Source organism: Boleophthalmus pectinirostris, unplaced genomic scaffold (genome assembly GCF_026225935.1).
Source record: "Boleophthalmus pectinirostris isolate CB_2022bp ecotype Guang Dong unplaced genomic scaffold, ASM2622593v1 HiC_scaffold_18, whole genome shotgun sequence".
NCBI lineage: Eukaryota > Metazoa > Chordata > Actinopteri > Gobiiformes > Gobiidae > Boleophthalmus > Boleophthalmus pectinirostris.
The window spans coordinates 27,987,194-28,014,834 of NW_026571133.1; the positions used below are offsets into that span (position 1 = coordinate 27,987,194).

At 38.1% G+C, this 27,641-nt stretch overlaps 1 protein-coding gene across 2 annotated transcripts in view; it reads left to right on the top strand.

Moving 5' to 3' along the window:
- The window catches only part of LOC110160621 (astrotactin-2), a 213,133-nt gene that overhangs the window by 62,723 nt on the left and 122,769 nt on the right, over positions 1–27,641 (top strand). The window contains exons 4-6 of one of the 2 annotated variants that reach the window (XM_055153914.1): positions 8,959–9,111; positions 25,819–25,827; positions 26,060–26,164. In XM_055153914.1, the coding sequence (XP_055009889.1) occupies positions 8,959–9,111; positions 25,819–25,827; positions 26,060–26,164 (267 nt within the window). Of the gene's footprint in view, positions 1–8,958; positions 9,121–25,818; positions 25,828–26,059; positions 26,165–27,641 lie in introns of both variants that reach the window. The other variant, XM_055153913.1, reaches the window with a different exon arrangement.

The following is a 27,641-nucleotide window of genomic DNA, read 5'->3' on the forward strand; positions in this document are numbered from 1 at the left end:
GCTCACAGCAGCAGCCACAGAGGGAGGGGTCACAATATTTCAATGTGCGTCAATGACTAAAATAACTTTTATGGGTAACTATGTTACAGAGACTTCCATTTTATTTATTGTTTTGGTTGTGTTTGGTCCAACAGTGGTTTATTCAAGTGCAGTTCCTGTGATAAATGTTCTTTAGAAAGTAAATTTGGGAAAGGGTGTATTTGTATTTTTATTCCATTGTCATTGTATTAGTTAATAATGGTCTCAAAATGACAATATTATCAAAATCTGTTATCGTCCAAACCACATGTTGAGGATTGGCTGTGGACCTCTCTATTCAGACCCAGTCATATATAATGGATGATTAAAAATTACTTAATCCAAATATTGCTAGAAATGTGTTCATTGTACAGCCCTAAATTGAAATGCTGTCTTGAATAGTGACATATGAATATTCACTGGGCCAACTTCCAGCGGAGTGTGAAGCAGTTGGGATGAAAATCAGCTCCTCCAAATCCAAGGCCATCGTTCTCCACTAGAAAAAGATGGGAAGTCCCTGCCTCAGGTGGGGGAGTTCAAGTATGTGAGGGTCACGAGTGATCAAAGGTTAGATCAGAGTGTTGTGATGAGGAAGGAGCAGAGTCAAAAGGCAAAGCTCTTGATTTTTACAGGTCAATCTACGTTTGGTCAAGATTGCAGATACAAGATGTCCAACTGAGTTTCCTCTGCAGTCCTTTAGAGATAGGGCAAGGAGCTCAGAGTAGAGCTGCTGCTCCTCCACGCTGAAAGTGGTCAGCTGAGGTGACCTGGACATCAGTTTCAAATGCCTCCTGGACAACTCCCTGGGAAGGTAGTCAGGGCATGTCTTATTGGGAGGAGGCCCGGGGGAAGACCCAGGACATGCTGGAGGAACTATGTCTCTCAGCTGGTTTGGGGTCTCACTGGAGGAGCTGGAGGAATTGTTTGGGATGAAGGAAGTCTGGGAGTCCCTGCTTAGACTGACCCTGGATAAGCAGAAACAAGGATGGATGCATGGATGCTACATATGAATATGTGTTAACATCAGACCAATCTCCTTTCCCTACATTGCTGTGGCACGCATTTTCAACACTTGGATGCAATTGAATGCAATTTTGTGATTTTCTGTCAATCGTAGTGTAGAAAGCACAAAGAACTGAGCTAGTGCCATTGTGAATTGAAGAATGCATCCATGTAATGTGATCTAACATGCGGCTGTATGAGAGACACAGACAGAAAGAAAGTCATACCAGTAGAGATGGGTGTGTAAGCACCAAGGCCACAGCAGATCGATGTGTGGGTCGATCGCATGCCAGCTTGTAATCCACTTTTATGAGGCTGTTTTGAAGTGTGGTTTTGGCTGGTCACTCATGTGTAATGGTCAATACATCTCTGATAATGTCTGCTCTCCAATATTCCCCGAGCCCATTGCCCAGTGAATTAATTTGGTATTTGCATTTATCGACCTGTAGTCAGATTGACTGTATAAATCTTTAAAAAATGAGAATCAGTGGACATGATACTTCTTGCACTGTGTAACTTTTTAACCCAAAAAATTACTAACATAAAAGTTTTTAGTGTGTTTATTGTTAAACTAAAACCATAAGAACTCTTTGGCCTGGAGGATTGTTTGTTTTGAAATTGTAATTGGAAGTTGTTACTTCGGCTAGAATATTTCAGGGTATGGCATAGAATTTATCTATGAATCTTCTGAAATATGATTTTAACCTATTCCCATGGAATCATGCAGGTGACGTGCCACTTGTACTAATTGTATCATTGCTTTAAATTGTTAAGGGGTTCTAGTTTGAAAGTATTGAGTTAGTTTTTTGTTTCTTTCTCGTTTTTTTATTATTTTGATTGTAATGAATTATCTTTTGCTTCCCCATTTAATAGTTTTCTCTTATCTTTGAAATGTTTTGTAGTGACCTTATATTTTTGATTGAAATGATAAAAATCCTACTATGCATATTCCAATAAACCTTGTTTTGAGCTTTACGTGTGACTAGCCTGTCCTTAAGCTCCTACAAACCCTTTGACACATTGCTAGTATTCACAAGCAGTAGTCTGAGAGATGTTCAGTGAGAATTCTAGACAACAAACATATTTGATGTTGTAATACGTACTGTCTTGAACTAAATCTTAACACCATCACAAATTCACTTCAAAAGGCAAAAAGATATACAAGAACAGAAGAATATCTTTTTGAAGCAGAAAAGCAAAAAAGTCTAAACCGAAATGTATTTGAGTTGTGCTAAGCAAATTGTGAATTATTCCCTAGGAAACTCTTCCTCAAAAATAAACTATACAAAACATGACAGTACACAGTACTTAAAGCAGCTGCTGTCTTCATGTGAGAAGTTTCATTATAGCCTTTACAGTGTGACTTTCAGGTGTTTCCTGTCAGGAATAGGCCGTACGTCACTGCTGCAAGCTGCTCATTAAACATTTACTCCTGGAATGATTCATGCATACATTTTTAGGTCACTGTCCTCTCAAGTGCCACACAAGTTTAAAACATTGTTTAAAAAAAAGTGTTGTGTGAGGAGTCTAAATCATAATGTCCTATGATAATGTGTTTTTATCTAGCAGGAAGTAGTGACTGTCTGGAGCACTTAGAGGTCACCACTCTGCTCTGCATGTTCAGCTGCTGTACAGCCCTGCGACACATCCATATTTTATCCTGGCCCATGGCAAAGAGGCGAGCTATAGATAGCATTTTATTCTCGCTCCTACACAGCAAATGCCTCCGTACACAGGAAGGAGACATGAAAGGCTGCTGAGTGCAGAAAATTCAGCTTAGTCATAATTTACACACTAACTGGTCTGTTCTATTGGAGTGGTAATATTTTAAGCCAACATCACAATGTTGTTCTTTAATGGACTCACCTGCAGGGGCAAGTACTTTAGTAGTTTATTTGTTAAGGACAGTCACTCTGTACTCTGTGCAGTACAGTGATATTGTGTAACTGTGCTAAATTGGACTGGGAGCTTTCAGTCAGTAGTGAAGTTAAGGTGTACCTCATACTCTGGTTGGTAATGTATCTGCATCATTGGCTGCAATGAGGCAGCAGTGGCCCAGAGCGGTCATTGTGTCTTTAGGCAAGACACTTCACCCACCTTGCCTTCAGTGTCTGTATACAATGGTGTGTGAATAAATGTGGGGGCGAATAATTGGGGGAAACTATGATCATAATTCCAAGAACATTTGACTACAATATGCCATGTTATAATCTCATTTATACAGATGTGTACAAATACACAATGTCATTATCATAATCTGCATTTTTTTTATCAATTTCACTTTTTCATTTAAATGAAGCTAAAGCAAAGGTTCAGCCAAGAAGACTACTCCCTGCTGCCTCGTCTGCTACCTCCACTACCCTGCCCAGCAATAGGCCCAGCTCACCCTGTCACCACTCAGCCAACTTGATTAAACCTGCCCTCATTTTGTCCTTTTGTTTTGTTTTCACCACCACCCATGTCTATCATGTATATTTAAGTTATAATTGTATATCATTCATTATTTGGAAACATATATTTGTAATAGCCACATAAAACACTGTCAATTCACTCATTTCCTGTTGACATAAATAATAAACCACTGTTGGGGTTGGATCCAGGTGAACCCAAATTTCCTGTCCACTGGTCTTCTCTGTTGCTATTTGTTCTCTAATCCATGACAAGAAAAGGACAGAGTAAATAGAGCTGTGTCTGGAGTGCTGTCAGTCACGCTGTCAGAAGTGAGGCTGCAGTTCAGGCCAGGTGAATGAGCAGGGTAATAAAAACTACCATCTACTTCTCCATGATTCCAGTGTTTTTCAATTGTCTATAATGTGTTTTGGTCCAGTGCACTGCTGGGCTCTTTTTTCAATCTTGAGTGGTTACGCTTCAGTGAATTTGAATGTTTTTAGTAATAAGCAGTCAGATATCGGAAGGTAAAATTTTCAAATTAAAGAAAGTGTCTTGTTTTACATTTTATTGAATTTTACTTTCAGGCCAAACTTTAGAAATCAACTTGAGGTACTTCTCCAAAGCAATGAGCCACTATTCTCCCAAATCTCTATTTTTAGTGTTCTGTTTGACCTATGGGATGATGAATTTATCTGCGGCAGCTAGAGTATGAGAGAAGAGCTAAGATTGTGTGTGCACTGTACTCCAAGCTGAACCCGCCTCTGGCCACAGGTCAGTGCTGAGGAGAGAGGAAAACGCTGTCTTGCGTCTGCGAGCCTCACAACTGGGAGGAGGCAAATATCCCCTCTCTCCTGCCTCAAACAGGGGTCAAGTACTATTTATGGACACAGAGCCTTGGTCAAAGGGTCCACTTTCTGACAGACAGTAACTCCCCTTAGCTGGATCAGCGATTTAGTCCCACTCGGCCTACACTTGTTCATTTGGCTTTTTTTCTTGCTGTAGCCAGTCCTTCACATTTCTGCTGACAGAACCTCTCTTGCCACTGTCAGCAATAGGTATCTTTTTCTGTCCAGGTATAAGTTGGACAAGGGAGTTGTTGTCTCCACTTTCACTGAGTAATTGCATTGGATCAGTGCAGAACAAGGCAGACTATTAGCTGTATGTTGTAATTTTTATTAAATAAAACTACTTAACTTAATATTATTGTCATCTGGTCATTATGGGTGTGTCCTTTAGGGATGTAAAGAATAACCGTATTTTCAGTTACTGCAAATATTTATGGCCACATTTGGTTGATTGTAGGAGTTTTAGAATCTACACTATCCTGCAGAACGGTTTCTCAAGGTGCAACACAAAGCACAACATGAGTCACTCACAGGCTGTGCGTGTGTGTGTGTGTCTGCACGGAACTCACCGTGTCATTCACTGCTTAAATGAAAGGCAGAAGTCCAGGTGAACATCCACTCAATAACAAATCCATTATGCTAATCCTGTCACTATACAGTTGCAGCCAAAGCTGTTGTAATCCAACTACATCTTTGAGATAATTATCCATCACAGTTTGTCCAAGTAAAGGTAAAAAAATAGTGGCCAATCCTCAGAATAAAGTAGTCCAGAAAGTGTCACTAGGCTCAACACGCAAAAAAACCCAAAAAACTTTAAGAGCACTACATCTGATATAAACTGTGATCTGAAGTGAAAAACAAAGAGATGTATCCTTTTAGTGCATGCAGGAGAAATACTAATAAAATATAAATGATTATAATTAATTTCTAAAATACTTATAATAATAAGACCATTATTTTGCTCATTATAAAAAAAAATGCATGTTTTATTATATAGTGAAAATAAAAATGCAATGTTAACGTTGGCTTTTTTAGCTATAATTGTGAATAATTGTAAAATCACAATATTTAATATTGTGACATCTCTATTGCACAGTAGGTTTTATTTCAGTGTTTCACTTCATGTCAGTCTAGAAAGTCCATCTCAGACAGTAAGATGTAAGATTCATACACATTTAAGGCACAACAAAACTACACTTAAGAAAGTACACTTATGAAGCCTATATCACTTGGGTGATTATACCACTGCTTTATAATACCGAGCCTTATTTTCAAACCATTCTGTACTGTATTTTGATCTACCTTAACATCCACCTCCAGTACGATTTCAGTTCTAGTGTGAGGATGTTTACCCTTTACTTGTCGCCACTGTCCTACCAAAATCTCTTGTATTTGAAGATTACCAATTGACTTGTATAAATAGTGGGCTGCTGCAGCTGCCTGGATGCTTGTTAATGTTATTTTTGCATGCCTCGTGTTGCCTCACTGTCACCTCAGTGGACCCTTAATAAGGACACTGTCCATCACCAGGCAAATAACAGCCTATTCACTCCCTGTTTTTAAGTTGGATATGGACGTCAATGAGATCCCAGGGGAGCACAAAATAGGAGAGTGATGGGGCCCTACACAGACTGGTAAATTTAGGCTTTTAAATCATGTTTGCTGAGAAGTGGGTATTAAATTGTGAAGCCTAATAATTACTTGAACAGCATATTTCTCTATTTTATTGATGCTGCTTTTGACACTGTTTACCGTTGGTGCTGCTGTTTTGTAAAAATCCATTTTAATACACTGCAGAGGGCCCAGAAAACTCAATGACAGAATTAGGCAATTAAAGTGGAAATGGAAATTACAGAAAGCATCAGTTTTCAGTTTACTGGTGGAAAACACTTGTAATTGCGAAGTGTCACACACATCTCTGTACACATAAATAAGCAGAAGCCTGTGAGCCAAGAACAAATACCACAGTTTGTCTTATCTTTTGTACCGGCCACTCGGCACTGTGACTGATCCACACAGACAGACAACCATCACTATGAGCCACAGCTAACCCAGTACTCCAACATGTGTGTTTGGACCTTTTATTGTAACAAGAAATGGCAGGATATTGGTTTTAATAATACATCAAAGTTACATTTTGGGTTTGAAATGTTCTCGCTTAGGAAGCCATTCTAACATCAGTTCAACATATACATGCATGTTTTTTTTATAATAGTTGTACTGGAACTGCTGTAATGTTATGATGTGTTTTCAGTCGTACGGCATTATGGAGCTGAAGATAGCACCGATGAACAGGGAATATAAAGGGAGTAGGAGAACAAAATTACAAAGGAATCCTTGTTTTTGTGTGAGAAAAGATTGAGTTTAATTAGAGTTGTTTTGGATGACAAAGGTAACAAACTGCAAACACCTGCAAAAAAGAGGAGGCTACAAAAACCTGCCACAAATGCATCATTGTTTTTTATACGACTCCTGACTTAGGGCAAAAGACTTTGACCTCACATCTCCTCTTGCCTTGATATAAAACAAAGAAAGGGAGATAAGCAGACTTCCAGGAGGCCATGAAATATGTATACAAGCAGTTAACCTCAAATGCACTGTCAAAGAGCGCACTCACTCAGCTGCGGGTCCGCTCGTGAAAGCCCCGGCTGCTGTCTCTCAAGTCTGTTTGTGTCCTTAGCTGGATGCTGCCTTGGATGCCCACAAGGAAGGGAACCTATTGAACCCATAGAAGCAGTTTGTTTGTATAACAGCTTCACTGGTACAGCCCCATGGTCATACCTAATGTGGAAAAGTATTTAATTATAACCTTCAGTCAAAGTGCTTTCAAACTACTGTCGTTTACAGCTTTACAAGAAAACTATAATGTGAAAGGGACATCTTAAAATGTGAATAAATTGTTGACATGATATACATATGTGTAATACCTATTATTTAAGATTACGCATGTGTTTATGGTGTGCAGTCATGTTCAGTTTAGTGAATCCACTTTTCTACAGCTGGTTCGAATGACCAAAGATAGTTTAATTACTGCGGCATTTTGGCCTTCATAATTTAATTCCTTACATTTCCATTGTGCACTTAGAAATCCATATTAATTTGTCCAAGCCATTAAATTGTTTTAGTTGCCTTGCTATCTTATAATATAAAATTTACATTCACATCAGCATTGACACTCTCCATAAAGATATACAAAGGCCGAACCATAGCTTCAACGTTAACATTTGTTCTAAAATCAAAGCTTGGTTCTGTCACAAAGCTGTGCTATCAAATACATTGTGAAGGCTGCTGCCTCTTTGCGTTCACCCTTGTCCTCTTCATCCTCCTCTCTACTTCTGGGCGCGGGCTTTGCTCATCGGCATTCGCAATCATCCTCCACTGGGAGCAACACATCCCCATTATTCACAGACAGGGTGCACCTCACAAGCAAGTGACGGATCAAAAGATGCTGAGGATAGGTGGGGGTAGGAGCTCACAGGGTGATGAATGGGACAATCTTTTCGGGGTGGCTCTGTGGCAAACTCACGACAGTGTTGTTTTTAGACCGGTGAAATGTTTATATTGTCAGCAAGAGTAAAAGTAAAAATATTACATCAGTATGAAGTATTTGCTGAGGTATTACTGTATACTATAAGAACAATGTTTACATAAAAATACATTACACATTACAATAATAACATCTTGTTTATTTTTACGTGTTGATAATTGCTAAAATATGGAATTCTTAGTTATGTAGTAGTAGTTGTACTTTACTTTACTGGTCAGGACCCCATTGTGACACAGGGCCTGTAGTCTGTAGTTTGTGTTTGCCTGTTTTGCTTCTCTTTTACCCAAAGCGTTTTTGTTTTGTGTGTGAGTGGATAATGCTGACAAACCTGTGGCAGAGGAGCCACATAATAACCAAAGTGCCATCAGGGATAGCTAAAGTGGGAGAAAATGGCTTTTATTTATCATCAGGCTGTTTAGTATGACCATAAAAATATATTTGTGACTTGATCTTATGATCTGCTGTTTTGGTGATAGTGGCTTTGTTTGTTTAATGATAGCAACCTTATACCTTTTGTTTAGTAGAAATTGGTTGAAATTAGGGCTGAAATAATCCAAATGATTCTATTGAAGGTGTATGGGCTTTAAAAGCACAATGGAGCACTTCCTGTATTACTACATGGCATCACAATGTGGGGTATTTTCTGTTTGAGAGAAGAACTCGGTTAGCGTGTTAATGTGTTAATGTGTGAATGAAAGAAAACACATCTCTGTATGATTTAATGAGGAAACAAGATTATAACATAGATCAGAAGTGTAATATAGGCTTGCATCTAGCATGAAGCAACTCTCAAAACTTTTTTCTAAAAGTGTTTTTGTTCAAAGAAAATGTCTGAATAGCGCGCTTTCCCCTTCAGTTGTTTTGGAGTCATCCATCAGGAAGAGCCAGACTGAGCAATCAGTGAAAGTGTTGGCAGAATCCCTGGAGAGATGAGGATATATTGAATTGATGGATTCATTTAAACAGAACAAAATAAAAGAAGAAAGGAATGCATTTTGCCATTTTTGGTTTTTTATAGAAATTGCACAGCACATACCATATTCTTCCATTTAGCCCCATATTGAATAAACATGTGTGCGCTCCTGTCACTCACTTGAGCTTTGATTTCCTGACATGTCAATGACACACCTCATTATGTCTGCCTGTGTTTTCTAGCTGTAGACCCAGATACAGAGTCAGTGGAGGATTTGATGCAGAGGTTCCAGGACAGTTTCCATGTTCCAAACACGCCATCGGACATGTCCCAGTACCAGCACGTCACGCACAGCTCCTCCACCAGCCGCAGGAGGATCCCCAGCCATACCAGAGGTACGCAAGGCATGCTCTGCTCTCAAAAGCATCTGAACAACACAGGGACTAAGGATGTAATGTATCCAGATCTCTTGCTATTTTTATGATATGCAAATTTATTGTGATATTTTGTGAAGGTTAACAAAAGAGTTTTCTTTTTTAAATGCCTTGACAAGACTTTGGTCCTATGATCATCCAAAGAACTAACATTCAAAAATGGTTATTAACACTTACTTCTTCATGCGCTTAAGCAGCGCAAAGCATTATGGTCTATGTAGTTCCCTCAGTTTTTTGTTTTTTTGTTTGTTTGTTTTGTTTTGTTTTGTTTTGTTTTGTTTGCTGCACCATAACAATGAATTTAAGTAAAGAGTCTTGTAATTTGGTATATTGTGCTGGCCCATGATATTATTGATGATACGATATTACAATATTTCGGTTATTGTTACATCCCAAGCCTGGACACCAACACATTTCAACTTGGAGAGACTCAGACAGATACAAAGAGAAAGTTTTAGTAGCTTTATTGATTGAGTTATCTTTAGCACTCAGACCCCAGCAGAAGATATTGATGACGTTTAGGAGATGTCTTTCCCCCCGGACACTTGGAGGTGGTAGATATGAGGCCGAGGAGAGTCAAGGGGATGACAAGAAACTGAAGCAGTGCTGGGGAGAAGGTGGGGCGCAGCACAAACTGAACTGGCCATGCAGCTGCAGTGGGGGTTTAAATTGGACAGATTAGACATACTCAAATATTCAAAGTATTTGGAGTGAAGTGATGAAGGCTGAGGAGTAGATCTGGAGAAGAAGTGAGGTAGATAGGAGCAAAGTTAGGTCCTCCAGGCTGAATTACGCTCCATTTGTTGAAAAATAGTCATTTCAAAAAAGATTGTAAGTTTTTAAACTTATGACTGAAAATAGGATGCCCTGCTTTGGCTTTTATACATAGATATAAGACATAATATGCTTTTTTTCTGCGCTATTTAGTATTAAAGAGTAACATACATAGATTATTCTTTTACATTTTTTTCACCATAGACCACAATACTGAAGTAAAACCAGCTTCGTCTTCAAAACTGCAGAACTGAGATACCATCCATCCATTTTATTTCGAGACTAGTCCCTCGAGTGTGTCCTGGGTCTTCCCTGGGGCCTCCGCCCGGTGGGACATGCCTGGAACACCTCTCGAGGGAGGCGCCCAGGAGGCATCTAGAACAGATGCCCGAGCCACCTCAACTGGGTCCTCTCGACGTGGAGGAGCAGCGGCTCTACTCTGAGCTCCTCCCGTGTGACTGAGCTCCTCATTCTATCTCTAAGGGAGCACCCAGCCACCCTGTGAAGGAAACAAATTTCGAGCGCTTGTATCCGCCATCTCGTCCTTTCGGTCATTACCCAGAGCTCATGACCATAGGTCCGATACAGCGACCGCATCACTGCAGACGCTGCACCGATCCGCCTGTCAATCCCACGCTCCATCCTCCCCTCACTCGTGAACAAGACCCCGAGATACTTGAACTCCTCCACTTGAGGCAGGGACTCTCCACCCACCCGGAGAGGGCAAGCCACTTTTTTCCAGTCGAGAACCATGGCCTCGGACTTGGAAGAGCTGATCTTCATCCCAGCCACTTCACACTCGGCTGCAAACCACCCCAGTGCACATTGCAGATCCTGGCTTGATGGAGCCAACAGGACAACATCATCTGCAAACAGCAGAGATGAAATCCTGTGGTCCCCAAACCGGACCCCCTCCGGCCCCTGACTGCAACTAGAAATTCTGTCCATTAATACAATGAACAATGAACATGAATCAATGAACAATGAATCATTGTAGCAGGCAGCAGATCTTTATCTACATGTTTTTATTAATGAAGAATGGCTACATGATAATTCTAACCCTATAAGTATGATACAGACAAGATTTTTTACACATTAGGGGTAGATGAAAACAAACAAACAAAAAAATCTGGGCTCTCAAACCTTAATAGCAAGACAATACAGAACCACCCAAACATGCATAGATCAATCAAAACATTGCTAATTCAAGTAATCTAACAATATTTTAGTTTATAAAGTATATCTTCCATAATATGCCCCCTACAGTATAAAAGTTGAGTCTAGTGAATGATGAGTCCACTTTCATAGTTTGGTGATACATATTTTATAATGCATTTTGTTACACTAATAAATCACTGCATTGTACATTTAATTGGATATCCCTAAATTGTCATTGAGTGTGCATGTGCCATGGCTTAACCAAACAAAGGCCAGAAATTTACTGCCAGTATTCCCACTCATGACAAACGCTGCAGACGGCCATTTGAATCAGGGAGAGATTTATCCTTCAGGAGTCAACACATTTACATATTCATCACTTACAATCACTGGTTGTTTGGACACCACATTTCTTTGTGTCACTTAATGCATCTAGCTTGACACAGAGTATAAAATATTAAGTGTACTATGCATAAGTCAAAGTTCTCTGTCAAAACCATTACATTTATCTTGAAGACAACATGAATCTCATTTATGGATGGTTTGAAGCAAGATACAAGTAACCTTTGCTGTTTAAGTTTTACATTTTTCATAATAATTGGTGTCTTTCGATATCATTAGCGTTGTTAAGTTCCACACTTTGAGTCTGATTTTGTATTGCAGTAATATATGCAGCTCATTAAATGAAATGATCCATTCTATGAAATCAGATATGTTAGAATTAATAGCTGGGTCAATCTGAGTCATCGGTCATATCTTTATGACTTATGAAATATTCTGATTCAGACTGAGCTAAATGATAAGTTGGCTTGATGGAATCTTTGCAGAATAACTTACTGGCTTTTGTAGTCACTTCATCAAACACTGTGAAATATGGCTCTGTGGATTTGCATATTACGCAGACTTCAGATATGGGGATTATTTGTCTTTCTAGTCACTTTTGCTTCAGCAAGATTTTCTGTATGCTTAGTTTGCATTTAATCCAGTGTGGTTAAATTATCTGAAGCCTATATATTTGATAATAATCCAAACTGTTTTACTGATATGCCATGTAGTAAAATGCCATAGACAAAGCACTGACATGACACTGAAATGAAATGCATCTGCGGTTCATTAGTTGTCTTTTGACTACTGCGATAATATTGAAATTACTTAATGCCACTGATACAATAACAATAATGCAAGACAATCCCATTTTAAATAGAAAGTATCATTAAAAGGCCTGAGTTGCAACAAATAAATAGCAAAATGAACCAATAATTAGCTATAGAAGATAATTATTCAACCCTCTACAGCTCAAATTACAATTTTTTAAAAATAGAAATACCCCAAATCTCCAATTTTACAAAGAAAATGCACACACGGTAAATCTTGAACCACAAAATGCTAGTATATTGTTCGTATTTTCATATATTGTATGATAAGTCAATGTACTAGTAGTATTTATTGTGACAGGCCTAGTTGTCTATGTTTTAAATGCTAGTAGTTGTGACATATATTCTGTTTTCTTACCATGAGTGATGGAGTTCATGTTTAAACCAGATGGACGACCATGGAGGAATGTCACGAATGCCCCAGAATGATTTTCTCAACATCTGTACAGGTTAAGCAGTCCTTCTTTCAGATGTTGCGTAACACATATTCATATTTTCATAACAACAGTTCTGAGCATTTGTTCTTGGTTATAAACTGTGTATATGCAATTGTGTAGACTCAGCACAGCCCTGCAGGTGCTCATTGACTGCCCTGCTGGTGTTCATAGCCAGCTTATACAAATGGTCTGTGGTATACTTTGTCCTACTTTCTGCATAGTGAGGTACAGCTGCAAGAATTCAATATGGCTCTTACAAATACATTGGGAAGTGGGAACTGCAGTTTATTTCAAAATAATAGGCCTGCTTGGACAGAAAAGGTGTTGATAGCTTTTGAAAAACCACACACTTAATACACACTAATTACTTTAAAGTAGTAAATTAACTACAGTTCAGACTTTGGTGTAGTATACACAACCATGCTTAAAGGTGCACTGTGCAACTTTTCTGGTGCAGATAGGTGATAGAGTTGCAGTGGTCCAAATATATTTTACACTTATGAACTTATGAATTCTGACATCCTAATTATTCACCATTATGAGTTTATAAGCACTTGAGATGACAATAAAACACAGTACATAGCACACTTAGTTTGACCTGAGCTCCTTATTCAGTACCCTTAGACACATTTTGCTCAAATACATGGGAAAAACTGGTACAGGCACTGTAATACTACTAATAATTCATCTGTAACCACAATTACATATAACTTAGATTGTGCAACTTTGCAAAAAAGGGTGAAAAAAAAAGAAAGAAAAAATGCCAAAAGCTGATATGATAGTCTTCTCAAAATAAATTTTATACGCTAGAGTGACAGGTTCCATTCTTGGTATACACACCAGAATAGATGAAGAATAGAGCAGAAAGATTTTGCATACAAAGTCAAAACCTCAAGTGCGAGGAAAGGACAACGACTTCTTGGCAGGACAATGGGATTAGAGCTGCCCCCAGAGCCTGCTCTGTCACCACCGCTGTGTGCAAATGGCCCAACGAGGCACACTGTAAAGCACTTTATGTACCAGTAAGGCAGAATAGTGCTATATAAATGCAGTCCATTTACCTCTCTTAGCTGCTCACTTTATGGGCTCTGGTAAAGCAAGGCAAATGCACATGCTCGGCCGCCTTTCACATACTGCCAGCTTCTCACTATGCCTGTGTATTATTGTTATTGAAATAAATTAATGTAATAAAAAAGGGTTGTAAGTATTGCTGTATAAATAGCTGTTGTTAGTAACTGTTAGCAACTGCATCTGGTTAATATGAATGTTATTTGGAATGGATTGCTATGGATAATGTACTGATAAGTTATAGGCCTGCAATATGTGCAGCAGATTTGAATGCACTGCTGGTGTATTGTTGGTGTACTGTCAGTTCTGTCTGTGTATTCTGAGTGTACTGCATTGATAAAATGAGTATAGTCTCTACTTCAAAACATACAACCCAAATCCTAAAAACATCAGCATTTGTTATGATATAACTGTTATCTATTCTACTATTGTATTCTAACTGTATTTAAAAATTCTTAGACAATTTTTTTTATTTTTTTATTTTTCTTCAGATTTTGTTTCTAGCTGGAATTGGGACTCGAATAATGATCTCTTACAATCAGGTTTGAATCATTAATGATTCCAGGGGGGAAAATCCCATGAATGTGCTGCGAGTTGTGGCCCCAGCACACCACATGACAGTTATCATCTAACAGACACTGGCCTGTCTTCATGCTGCCCCACAGAGAGCAGAGGTAGCAGTGTCTTTCATGTAGCATTTCTTCCCACCATACACTTCTATCACAGAGACACAAGCTAAACCACTAACGCCTGAACATGACATTTCCCTGATAGCGATGTATGAACCCATCAGTTGTGTAGATGCTGCTCTGAACAAACTCTGTGTTTTTATGATGTATGCTATTGTTGAATATTAAGATTTGTCCTTATATTTCCTTATTTGCATGTCCCGGTACAGAAGCTATTCCCCGCTGTGGTGCTAATGCGTTTCCACATACTGGCTAGAAGCTGTGCTAATGTTTTTGATGTGTCACAACGAATACTTTGGCTCATTACGACATGGATAACCTTATGCTTATTATCAAGCCTTTCTCCTGTTTAATTGATGCTTTGAAGTAGGACATGAAAGTCATTCTGTTGGTCTTGTGTGCTTGTCTATGTGTGTGCGCGTGAGTGTGTGTGTGTGTGTGTGTGTGTGAGTGTCTGAGTGAGAGAGGGAGAGGCAATGGTTTGTGTGTTCCTGGGAGCTTGAATTTATTTCATGCTCAGCTCCACTTTCAGCAGTGCTCAATCTTTACTACAGACAAAACACAGTGATTACAGCTGTGGGCCTGCAGCCTGGGGCCCCTAAGCAGGCCATATTTAACACAACCGACAGCACCAACTCCTCTGTGGAAAACCCATGGAAGGAATCGGTAAATATAGACCTATTATTTGGACCTAGCTGATACACTGTCTGGCTGTAAGACTTCAACAAAATATCCCGTCTTATTCTACATAAAACCTGCTAATGATATAGTTTAGACCTGTGCTCAAAACTCTAAAATGTGATTCTTGCATGAATTTGTCAGTTCATATTTCAGTCTTTTTGTCTTTGTGTTTAAAATCTAATTGTAATGAAATGCTGGTCATAAAAAAATAAAATAAAATTACAGTTTGATAGTTTTCCCTAATCGTTCAGCCGTCGTTCAGTGCTTAGAGCAGTGGTCACCTAACCTAAAGGTGGAAAGGAGGTTCGACTCCCACTCAGACCATATTCGGTTGTTGCGTCCTTAGGCAAGACATCTGAACAATAAAAGTGTTGTGTGTTTGAATGACAGGTGGTGATCGGAGGAGCCAATGGTGCAAGACTGACAGAAGCAAGGATGCTTCTGCCAGTCTGCCTCAGGACAGCTGTGGCTACAGTAGAAGCTTACTGCCACCCAGTGTGGTGCTCTGAGTTTTGAATACACTATAAACGTTCATAAAATAAGTATTTTGCTTGATGGCACCACAAGCCAGCTTTCACTTTTTATAGCTGTCACCAGTTCGCTTCAGTTCCCGCCAACCAGTTTTTAGATCCTGACAACGTAAAATCGTGAACATGCTACAAGGTCATCACAAATTGCTGATTCAACCTCTCTACTTCACACATGTCAACTTAAAAAACAAAATATACTTGCTGCTTAGTATCAAATTAACTAGTAATAACCATAGAGACAGAGAGGGATGGTACTTGATGTGTGTGTAGTGATGCAGCAAAGCTAAAATAAACATCAAAGGTAACCAGTTCAATGGACTTCTTAATTTCCTCTCTCTAAAACTAATTTTAATACAAGCTTTAAACTTTTTCAAGCATTTGATCGCCCATTAGCTTATGCATAAATGAATGGTCCCCACAGAGGCCATATTTTCATTTGGCTGATGAAATGAACAGCTCTGATATACCCTGTTTTATAGTAAACCTAAAGACTAATTCAGCTTTCTAAGACTTCTCCCATGGCGCAAATGTAGTTAGAATATTGATCAGTTTAAGATAATGAATCCTTCCTCATGGGTAGTGTAACATTTGTGGACAGTCGTAAAGACTGAATCACAGTTGTTGATTTTATTGAACATGTCAAAAAAAGATTAACAATATGTGAAACCTTTCTCCATGGGGAAATAATTGCTTTGCCTGAAAGTTTCCACAGTATGGCATTAATCGTATATATCTACATGGAGACAAGCAGGTGCCGCATCATTTGTTTATTAAAATTGTTGTCAAAATCTTGTCGCTTTTCGTTCTGGTGCACCATCCCTGTGGGAAATGTCTGGTCCCATCCTGTATACATATTGCGTGCCACATGTAGCTTAAAACCAGACAAATAAATCTGTATTTTATTTAATATTAAAGTAATGACATACTTTCTACTTTGATTTGCAAATCTGCAGCCTGCAGCTGTACAATATCTTAAGGCAATTTTCAAGGAAAGAATGTTGTTCACATAATAATTACATATTTCTTTATTCCCCCCTTCCTTTTATTTGTTATTGTTGTGTTGTTATTAAGACTAAAGCTCAATTGCTACAATTCAATAAAGCTCGATACACTACTTAAAAGTTAACTATTGTGACTGATCATTTTGTCCTTGGGATCTGAAAAAGTCTCCTGGCTCAATTTGTTCTCACTTTAACCTTAACATTTTAGTTGTATAATAAATGAATGGCCAAAGAAAATGTAGATATGTGAAAGATGGGTTGTTGTCCAGATACAAGTACTTTTATTCTGTTCTCTTCTGACTGTTTAAGCCCAATGAATAGCCCTCTCAGCATATTTTTAGCTTCCATTTAGAGTTATGAATGGTCCTTTCTCTAATAGCTCTGGCTCAGAGAATATCATTAGCTGGTCTGAATTATCTTGAAGCAGTTCTCAATACCTTTTAGTTGTTTCTCACCTTACAACACGGCAAAATTATTTCTATTGATTATACCATTCTTGTAGCTCTTTCCCCCCAAAGCGAATGAATACCTTTTCAGTGTAGAGCTTTGCTTTTAAGATTTTATTTTTCATTGGACTTGCCATGAATTATCTGTTACTGCAGCACCATTAGTCTAAACCCTTAACTCATTTCTTTTACTATTTTCTTTTGTTCCTTTCTAAAATGTTGAGCACAAGAGTCAGGAGCAGCAGGAAGTCTGAAGTTAAAACCTATCTATGACAGTGTGAAATCAGGCCCTGCCACATGGGGTACAAGTGACCCGTCCACTTGGCTCCTTTTTCACAATCTCTCACTGCAAAGGGCCAGTTTCCAATAAAGTGGTAGACTGTATTACATAGCTGCCTGCTAGGTGTGAATAGAGTAAAGAACAAAGTGGCTTGCAATTTGTAAGTCTCAGGAGAACAAGGCAATTACACCCATTAACCCAAGTCTAAATTTAAGGCACAATGCTGAACTGTGTATTTAGGGAACGCTGTTTATTTATCGCAGATTTAGATGCAGTAGTAAAGTGCTCATTTAGCTGCATCTCAGGTGGAAAGCCCAAATACAGGGTCAGAGAGGCCATTTTGTCTGAAATGATAGTGTGGATACTGTGAAAAAATACCATTTACTAAGTACAGAGATCACTGTTAAGATGTCAGTGGCTGTAAGGGTACGCAAATAAGTGCATGGTTGAAGACAGAGTTTGATAGGTGTAGCTCTTGTGCAAGTTGATGTTCTGTTCTTAGGCAAGACACTTAACCCACTTTGTTTATGAAGTGAGTATGAGGGATTGGTATAGTTGTCAGAGAGGCTGACTGTGCAGACTGACAGCCTTACCTGTCTGTCTACCTCAGGGCAGCTGTGGCCACATTAGTAACTAGCCACCATTAAGTATGTACTGGGGTGATCTTCGGGTAATGGATACCATTCTTGGGGTTACGTCTTCAAAATGATGCAGTAGTTAATCTGAAATGTATAAACCAGAATTATATTTAGGATTGTAAATGTCAAACTGAATACTTGAAATCCCTGTTGGACAGAATATTATTAAAAAGGCATATGCATATGACTCTCCACAAGTTTAAATTAGTACATCTAAATGAATGTGTTACATAGCAGAAAACAGGATAAGAAAAATAATGGATTTAAAATATGCTTTTGAAAAATACGGACAAACACTGTACCCTCTAAGGAGTTAAGGGAGAAGTGGTGGCTTTTTAAATGTAGCCAATGTTTTAGTGAAACCTAAATTAGCCTTTCAAATGTGGAACTGGGCTGATATTGTTTTGCCTGTCACTTGCAGAGTGTTTGTCTGTGAATATCATGCAGCTCTTGCAAATGCAGCAGCAGAGTGAAATAATATTGATTGAGATTATTTGGGATAAGAAACCAAAACAGGTGTAGATAAAAGAATGGAGCAGGTGAGACATGGAAATTAGCACAGTTGTATCGCTTTGTATAAGCGTGCAGAAGCTTTTGATCTGCTCACACTGGTTCAATACTATTCCGTACCCCCCAGATTTGCTATAATCTGCCCTATTTCCAGGTTCATGCTGCTGAATCCTCTACTCACTGCAGCATGCCTGACTCAAATGCCCTGGGCCAGCCTTCCTGATCCGGACCCCAGCCATTTCCGCTTACTTTCAGATAAACCTGGAATCATTCAGGCAACCCACAATACCACTGCTGGGGAGTTGAAATTTGTTTTAAAAATTATATTCATTTTATTCACACCACAAAACGAAACCTGAAAATCCACACTATTCATATTTTCAAGTATTTTTTACCCTGAAAAGACCTTAGCAAATTCAATGTTGCTTCCTGTCAGCTGCTGGGTTGTGCATTATAAATGGCATATTAGCATATGCTTGTGTTTGTATGAATGTAAATGCCAGTTTCTATTTCATTCGATTCAGAAATATTTAGCTTGCTGGTGTCAGGAGCTGGGACAGACTGACTAGTGAATGCAGCCGCACGCTAACGTGATTACCAAAAGAAGAGGCATGTTGGGCATGTTGTTTCTGTCTGCTTAATTCACTCACAAACACATCGTCATGGACACACGCTGTCGTGGCACACTACTGTACAGTCATGATCAAAGGCAAATGGAGTGTACAGTGAATGAATGGGCTGGAGAGAAGGGCTTAAAGTAATGAGGCATGACTTAGAGGTTAAACTGGGACTGTCAGCTCTCTTTGCTTAACTTCAGTTTATTTACATGTAGTTACCACAGAGTAGTACATTTCAAACTGTTCTGGTGTGTATATTAAGTGATCAAGTTTTGAGTGGCCTAGTTATGTTAATTTCAGCTATTGAAATATGTTATGAATGTTAATATGGTCATTGTGGAGTTTATATCTGAAAGCGCATAATCAGTGCTGTTTCCTTCTTTAAAATGTCTATATCCATTCATATTTTAAGCTATTAACGTTTCAAAACTCAATATTAATTTGAATAGTGAAAAGTCTTGCATATGTTGGTGCACATATACAATAAGTTTAACTCCATGAATTATCACACAAATGTTTATTTAATGTTGATAATGTTCTGTGTTCTGTTTAATTATCATGGCGTGCAAAACTAAATTTAGAATATTGTATTGGTGCTTGGTGTTGCCAAGAGCTCTCTTGGCGAGGGAATACTCTGGTTCCCCGTACAGTCCAAGCCCAAATGGATTGACATTTGGGCATTGCTTTGCCAGTGCAGTGAGCAGAAATAGACGCTCTAATGTGTTGACCTTGTGATTAATTGGTGATTTGTTCAGCATGGAGCTTGTAATAGTTTCAAAGCCTGATGACACAATAGAAAATGGATCATAAGGCCATACACTATATTCAGTATGCATCAGTTGTAATAGAATGTCATTGTGATTAGTGCTAGGTATCATTAAGAAGTTGCTGATGCATCTTGATACAGTGCACTTTCAAATTGATGCAATTTGATACAATATATTTCAAATCAATTCAATATGATTCAGTAAAAAAATAAAATCTTTTGGCCCCTTACAGCTGCCCATGATATTAATATTGTATTGCCAAATTAAACGATATGAGATATAAATATTTTGATATTTTTGCACACTCCTGATTTTGATCCCTATGTCATCCTCGTGTGTTCATGGTTTAAACAGATTTGAAAAAATGATCAAGGTTTGCAAGACATTTAATTGAAAAAAGCTTCCGCAGAGGACCCAAAAAATTGTCAGCTTTTCCCAATTCTAAAACAGGATACCAGACTTTTTTATGAAAACAACTCTGTATTCATGCGTTACAGCTAGCTTCCTTTTATAGGTGGTATTTTTTGGACTTTTCCCCCATTCACAAGATAAAATATTTCATTTTGAATTGTAGATTTTCATCACTTTGAAACCCATGGATACATAAACTAAATGATGTCTTTCCCAGTTGGTTGAAGGTTTTCTCAGTTCAGCATATACGCACATCTATACAAGGAGACTGTATATGAGCAATATGCCTGGCTTAGAGTCAACAAACTGACAGCTCCAGTGTTGTGTGAAAGACGTGAAACTCTTTGTGGGAGTATATTTATTTTCCCTTAAACCCTAACTATGACATTTATTAAATAGCTCACTGCTAACTTTAGCTTATTCCTCTCTGTATAAATCTGCCCTATTGATTTCTTTGCTTCGCTCTCTGTACAAAGGTGATCCAGTTTAGCTTCATTTGTTAATTAGCAGCAAATTCTCTATTGATTACCCTTTTTTGTCAGTGTTCTATAGCAGGATCAGCAGGTTAGAGATTACAGACAAGGCCTCATATCCAGCAGCAATGTACATCTGCTTAGCTATTCATGAAGGCAGAGAAATGTATGTTAGTTACTCATTTAAGCGAAGTAAAATCATTGTGGTAAAATAAATCAGTAATGGCATGTACTGCTGTTCTCTCTATGGCGTGTGAGTAAATAACAGCATATGCCTTCTTCACTTTTTCATTCCTCTCTCTACAGTGGACCCAGTTCTTATTATGCAAGTCAGGAAACCAAAAGAAAAATCAATAAGAAAGTTTTGCACTCAGCATGTGCAGTGAAATATTAGTTTAGAAGTGTGGAAAAAACTGTGAAACTTCAGTGCTATGAAAGTTTTTTTATTATTATTATTTAAGAATGACTGTGTCTATTCAATTATATAAGTTGAAACAGCTAGGGCAATAAAAAAAAGATGGTGAATTTATTGTAATAGCTTGATTGTTTTAAACTTCAAATATGAAATTTAATAAACCTAAAATGATCTGTGGGCGCAATGCAGAGAGAAGACCAAAAGAAAGACAGAGCATAGAAATTCAAGGAGCCACGCTCAGGAAGGAACCAGCACCCAGAGAATATAGATAATAATGTTTGCAATTTCTGTCAGTAAGACTCACAGGTAAGCAAAATTGACTGGAAGGAGGCAAGTTACTGATAGATAATATGCATGAGTTCATTCACACATATTATGCCAGTATGTTCAATATTATACGGAATACTGGAGCTTAACAGGAATGGACACACAACCAAAAAAGCAACAAATTGGCATAAGCCCACCAGTCACCAGTTTCACCAGATTTGCATATTTGTACATTTTTCAGTTGATTTGTGATTTTCTGTGTATGATCCTCATGATTTTAAATAAAACAACTACAATAACATTTAGGAATCATGACTTGACAGGCGGCATTGGAATCATTCAATATATTAAAACAACACGGCTGGTGGTCGTGAAGAGTTTAAATTGATTTCGGTTTCCATTGAGCTGCTAATCCACTGTGCCTAATGCTCAGTCTTCATAATTACTTTGCATTTTGTGACCAAATTGTCCATTATTCTTCCAACAACTTTTGCCATTTAAAGTTTTACGGATTTATCCATCAAACCGGTGTTAGTAAAATGAATTGGCTAGCCCTTCTGCTTTCTCTCAGCATATGAAAACATGTCTAGGTAAAATGCTGCCTCTAAATTGTTACAAGCCATAGGCCATAGTTGCACGACTTTAGCCTCCAACCACACCTAATAAGCAAAAGATGATGAATGGGTGTGCTTTTGCCACTATTTTTGAGCTAACCTTCTGAAATAAAGGACGTTTTTGCAGTGAGGGCATGCACGCTGTCCTTATGTGAACACAGGGTTATCAAGGGTAAGCTTCCAACCAATTCTATAAATACATCTATATGTGTTATGTACAGTGTCTTTTGTTTGTTCTGAGCTCAATATCTTGTTGCCTGGCTTCTCTCGGTAGTGAAGAATAGATTTTATTTCAACTTTCCAACTCGAATCTTGACATCTTTGTGTCCTTAGAACCCACAGGGCAGCCCCACATTATCAGGAGTAGTCTTTGCCCGTGTTTTAACATCTCTCCTATCATGCAGGTTAACTGTGCCTTTTCTTACACTTAGTGTTTTCCTTTGACAATACCTTATGTGAATCATTCTGAGCAGCTGAATGTTCAATGTTATGATATGATCCTTTTTTTCTTTTTTACTTCTTATTTTACACTTATTATAAGCCAAACATATTTAAATTTAAGAGTATGCCATGGTGTTGAAGGTTTCTCATGCCTATGATAGCTTGTTAAGACACTAGCATTGTTTTACATTAGGGATGCACAAATCTTGGGCATGTTTTGTGATTGCCATTTGATTTGTGATACATGTTTAAGTAGGATTCTAAGTGCACAAGTGCACAACTGAAATATGAACTGATCAACTAAAACAAGAATCACATGACTTTCAAAACTTGTTTGTTGAAGTTCAAGGTACAGGTAGAACAATATTATTTTCTATAATTGGCATTCTATTATTTAAATCATACATGCTCAAATTATGGCCTCCAGGGCAAATGTGGAGCCTCAGACAAATTTTTCTTGGCCCTCAGGTAAATTGGCCCATATTACCTTAAGCAGTACTTTCCTTGATACCTTGACAAAGCAAATATCAAATATTCAGTGTACCCTGAGGATCAAAGCATGGTTTGGTGGTATGGCTCATTTAAAGCTGGTATAAATGTATATATTTGATTTATTCACTTTGTTGACCACCAATCTATGGCCCTCTAGTTTGCCTGGGTTGGACACCCCTGCTTTAAATAATTACAGCCTTTGAGATTTGATAATTGGGCCAACTCATTTGCAATTTTGAATTAATTGTGTTAAATTGTGTTGCCCTAATTTTAACAAGAACATTGTCAACTAAATAAAATTATATAATTGTACAAGCATTCTGTCATTTCATGTTCAGTTTAGAGCTGCACATAGAAGATTGTATGAAAGGACACTTTTGACAAATTACAACATCAAATCAGGTCTTTTTGTGTAATCCTCATTATTGTATTTGTGTTTTATCATTACTAAAACGTAGGGGAACTGAGCCTATATTTAACAGTATAATTTTATGTAACTGAAAAGGTCAATGGCACACTATGTTATTTTTAAGCAGTTGGCCATTGTCGTGCATCAAACACAAGCTATTGGAAAAGAACAAGGAGCGTGATCTGTTGACTTCCTGCCAAGCGATGTGATTAATAACAAGAGTTTCTCAGCTCCGTTGTGTAGATCAATCAAGGCTGACCTTTGGATGGAGACATTTATATTATACATCCACAAACATTGGGGCATTTCCACTCTATGAGCCCATTCTGCCGCAGACAGATGCACAGTACCATGAAGTTGTTATTGATGTGTGATGACTGTTTATTTCAAGTTCAAGTTCAAGACAGTTCAAGAATGTCTTAAGTTCTCAAGGATGATCTAACTAAACAAAATCACCGGCAAAGTCCTCAGGGGGAAGAGAAAAGTAAAAACGCAAGTGTGTTTTGATGGTCTTATCTGAATTCAGTACAAAGACCTCAGGCTTCCATTAGCTGATATGGCAAGCTTAAAAAATACAAAATGGCTTCACAGTTCGAGGTTAATTGTTTTATGATGTGCCTCTGTGAGACCTCCAAATGCTTTCATAATTTAAATGTGAAGCACTTTATGCCCAGATGTGAAAATGCGTCAACATGGCAACACATTAATTTGTTTACATTGTGCTCATTTTAACCCACATCTGAAGCTGCAACCTACATTTTCCTCAAAGGCATTGCCAATATAGATCAAAGTGTGATATATTGGGGAATGCTTTCATACACCGGCACTGGTAGAAATATCCTAATATATTAACTTGAGGTTTTATGTCTAGTGGAAATGGAAGAGCAATACAAATGTGAAAAGTACATTTGTGAACTTGTCCAAACCTTTACTTCAATCTGTGGGCCTTGCCATGGATTTAAAAATGCTGACGGTCAATAAAGGATCAATGATATGCTTTTGTCTTTAGGTCTACAGCCAATCCTTCATCAGTAAAGGTTGGAGCTGAGTTCAAATGGGAAGAGATTTGACGGTTAAACTAAATGGCTCTAATTAAAAGTATTGTTTATGTTCAGGAAATAAATATGAAAGACATTTTTATTAGCTTTTAGTAAGACAAAATAAAATGTAATCAAACACTGTGATCAAACAATATGAGGAACTGATGAAGCAAAATATGTATACTCAAGTACAACCCCCCCCCCATCGATCTCTTTGTTCCCCCCCGTCAGCTACCCTGCTCAAGCATGATCTTTGAGTTTTTGTAGCTATACTTGTATACAAAATAAAGGTCACAATTCCTATTTTCGAACTATTTAAATTAGGTTTACCCTTGAGTGTCCTCCCTCCTGTTTTCTCTTCTCGTCCTTCATGTTTTAAAGCAAGTTCTAGCATGATGCATAAATTCGGAAGCAATTTTACACTGCATTGCCTTGGCCACACTTCCTCGAATAGTGCCAGACTCTCCCACTCCGAAGCCAACTGCACTCTCAACGTGTTTAAGTGCACCAGACCAAGAGAGCAACTACAGCTTTTCCAACTCTATTTTATATGCTGAGTTAATAGGACTTTTAATCATGACCCAAATCTTTATAGTGCACTGATAACTTTATGAGACCGGGTTATGTTATTTATGAACTGCTTAATGGAAGATTGTGTCTTACATGGCCTTTTCAGAATTTACTTTCAGTTTATGGTGGCGTGTATGTTACAAGACCTCACGTTTAACAATATAATTCTGTCTTTTATTTCTAGACTCATTATTGCGATTACTTTGGATTACTGCAGCTGCTTTGACATTTTCCCCATTATTCATTTGTTCCATTTTAGAGTTCATGACATGCAAATCGTCTGCTTCCTCACAACCTTAACCTTTTACCTGACTGTTATATCCTATTCTGACTCCTCATATTCACTCTGTACATTTCTTAACCATCACAACTGGCCTCTAATCTCCAAAACATCGCAGAAAACCAGCAATGCTGTGATGTACTCATGTCTAATCCTATCCCTACTTGTATCTCAACATCAAGTTTGCCTCAGCTTTTCCTAAACTATACAACATTGCTTTTAGTTGCATTGCTACTGTACATCTCAAATGTAATTATTTATGTTCTCCTATGTGTACGATAAAAATAGAAATGTATGTATGGATCCAACAAACAATGAATTGTTGTCCAATCTGCATTTTATTATTTCAAGGTATTATCACATGTATTCTTGACTTGACATCAGACATGGGGGATCAGACATGTAAGGATAAGTAAACAAAGCAAGTAAAAATTATATTATCTAATGGTGCAGTTTGCATGTTACTAAGTCCATATATGTTTTCCTTTCAATGGTAAAAACACAAGTACCGGTATGTGCATGTATGCCAGCTTCTACAAAACCTTACCTAGAATCCGACAGATGGAAACTACTGATGCAAAGTGTTCAGAACTGCCACCATTATTACTGGTATCATCAACGAGTTTCCATCCCACTGCACCAAAATGTCTAAATAGCCATAGACAGATAACTTGATTTTTTTTTTCCTGTTTATAAACAGGAAATAAAACGCAAATCTTGTTTATTTGTATTTGATCTTATTCACAGTTGGAGGTGTGTTCGGTCCACAAGGAGAGTCTGGGTCAGAGCCAGAAGATGACAACCAGATGAAGTTCTACACAGAGCAGCACCGAGGGCGAAGACGTAGCAAAGGTAACCCATCAGGCCATTACATTATGATAAACATGCTGTTAACATTTGGACCTGCCTAATGAGGCTTTTACCCCATGCTGGGAATAACGAGACACTAAACAAAGAATTATGTTAAAACACATTTATTCTAACATTATGAATATGCGGCAGAGTAGGGGAGAGGTGCTCCCGGTGCTGTGTGAAATGGGGCGAACATTTGTGGGATTGTCAGCATAGCAGGAAGTTGGAAGGAGCATGCGCATCCCGGTGGGCCTGTAAAGTGCTGGTGTATGGTGTATGCACTTGTGTGATCAGGGACACACAGCAGATATATGAGCTGAGGTAAGCACAGGGCTGCTGATGAGTCAAAGAACTTGGATGGGAAACATGATTTCACCTCTTCCCCACATGGTCATATGTGATAGACACGCACATCAATATACGAAGAACGGGACATAATGTGTATTACTAAACTTGGTGTAAATATCTAGAGATGTAACCTCAGTAAACAAGTTCTTCCCACAACTGTAAGTCATTACATTGTATCTGAGTTTTTAACCATATTATAATAGTGTTCCCTCATCTTAAGCTTACTCAGAGTTGTATTTCGATTGATTTCAACATCTTTGAATATTTCTGTGTTGCTATGCTATTGAGCCTTAGTGCCAAAAACATTGTCTCCGCATCAGACAATTTTAAATTAAATTTGGCTGAAAAAGTGATAACATATATAGTATTTGTTAAATCCAATTAATATCCACATATTATTGAATTCAGGTTAAATCAATGATCCAACGAAATTGTGAGCTGCGCAGATCTCAAAATGAATGTTGAAATGCCCGGAAACTAAAACATGGTGTATGTGTCAACTTACAACAAGATTTTGTTTGAGACTGTGCTCAGCACTGGAGTTTCCCTGTGAATCCTGAGAGGAACAAGGGTATTGTGCTTGTATCCACATATACCCTTTAAGAGTTTGCGTGAGCATTCATGTCTTTGTCTACTCAGTGAGCTTTTAAAATAATTGAGTGGCCCTGTATCACAAGTGCAGCTAAGACACCCACATCCCAACAGGATTATCTGCTCTGTGGTTTGTGCTGCCGACAGCGATGTCCCACTCCAGCGTCCAAGTCCATTGGGAATAAGCAGCTGGAGAGGTCGGACTTTTACTAAGTCTTTGTGTTCTCCTTGGTTTTTAAACCATCCCTTTAATGAGATAAACACACCAAACAATCTCCAATTTGCCATATAGTGTGAAGTGATTTTAATTATAGAATTTATGTTGTTTACTTTATGCTAAATGCTCTTCGTGATGCAGTCCCCAACAATTACTCACTTGAAGACCTCAGTGGCTGGACTTATTTATTTGAGCATAATGAGCAAAAAAGACTATAAACTATGAATACACATTCTGTTTCATGTTATGAACTGATTAATTGGCCATGTCATGATCAAATAATTATCATTTGGCATTGTGTGTGCCATTGTACATTACATT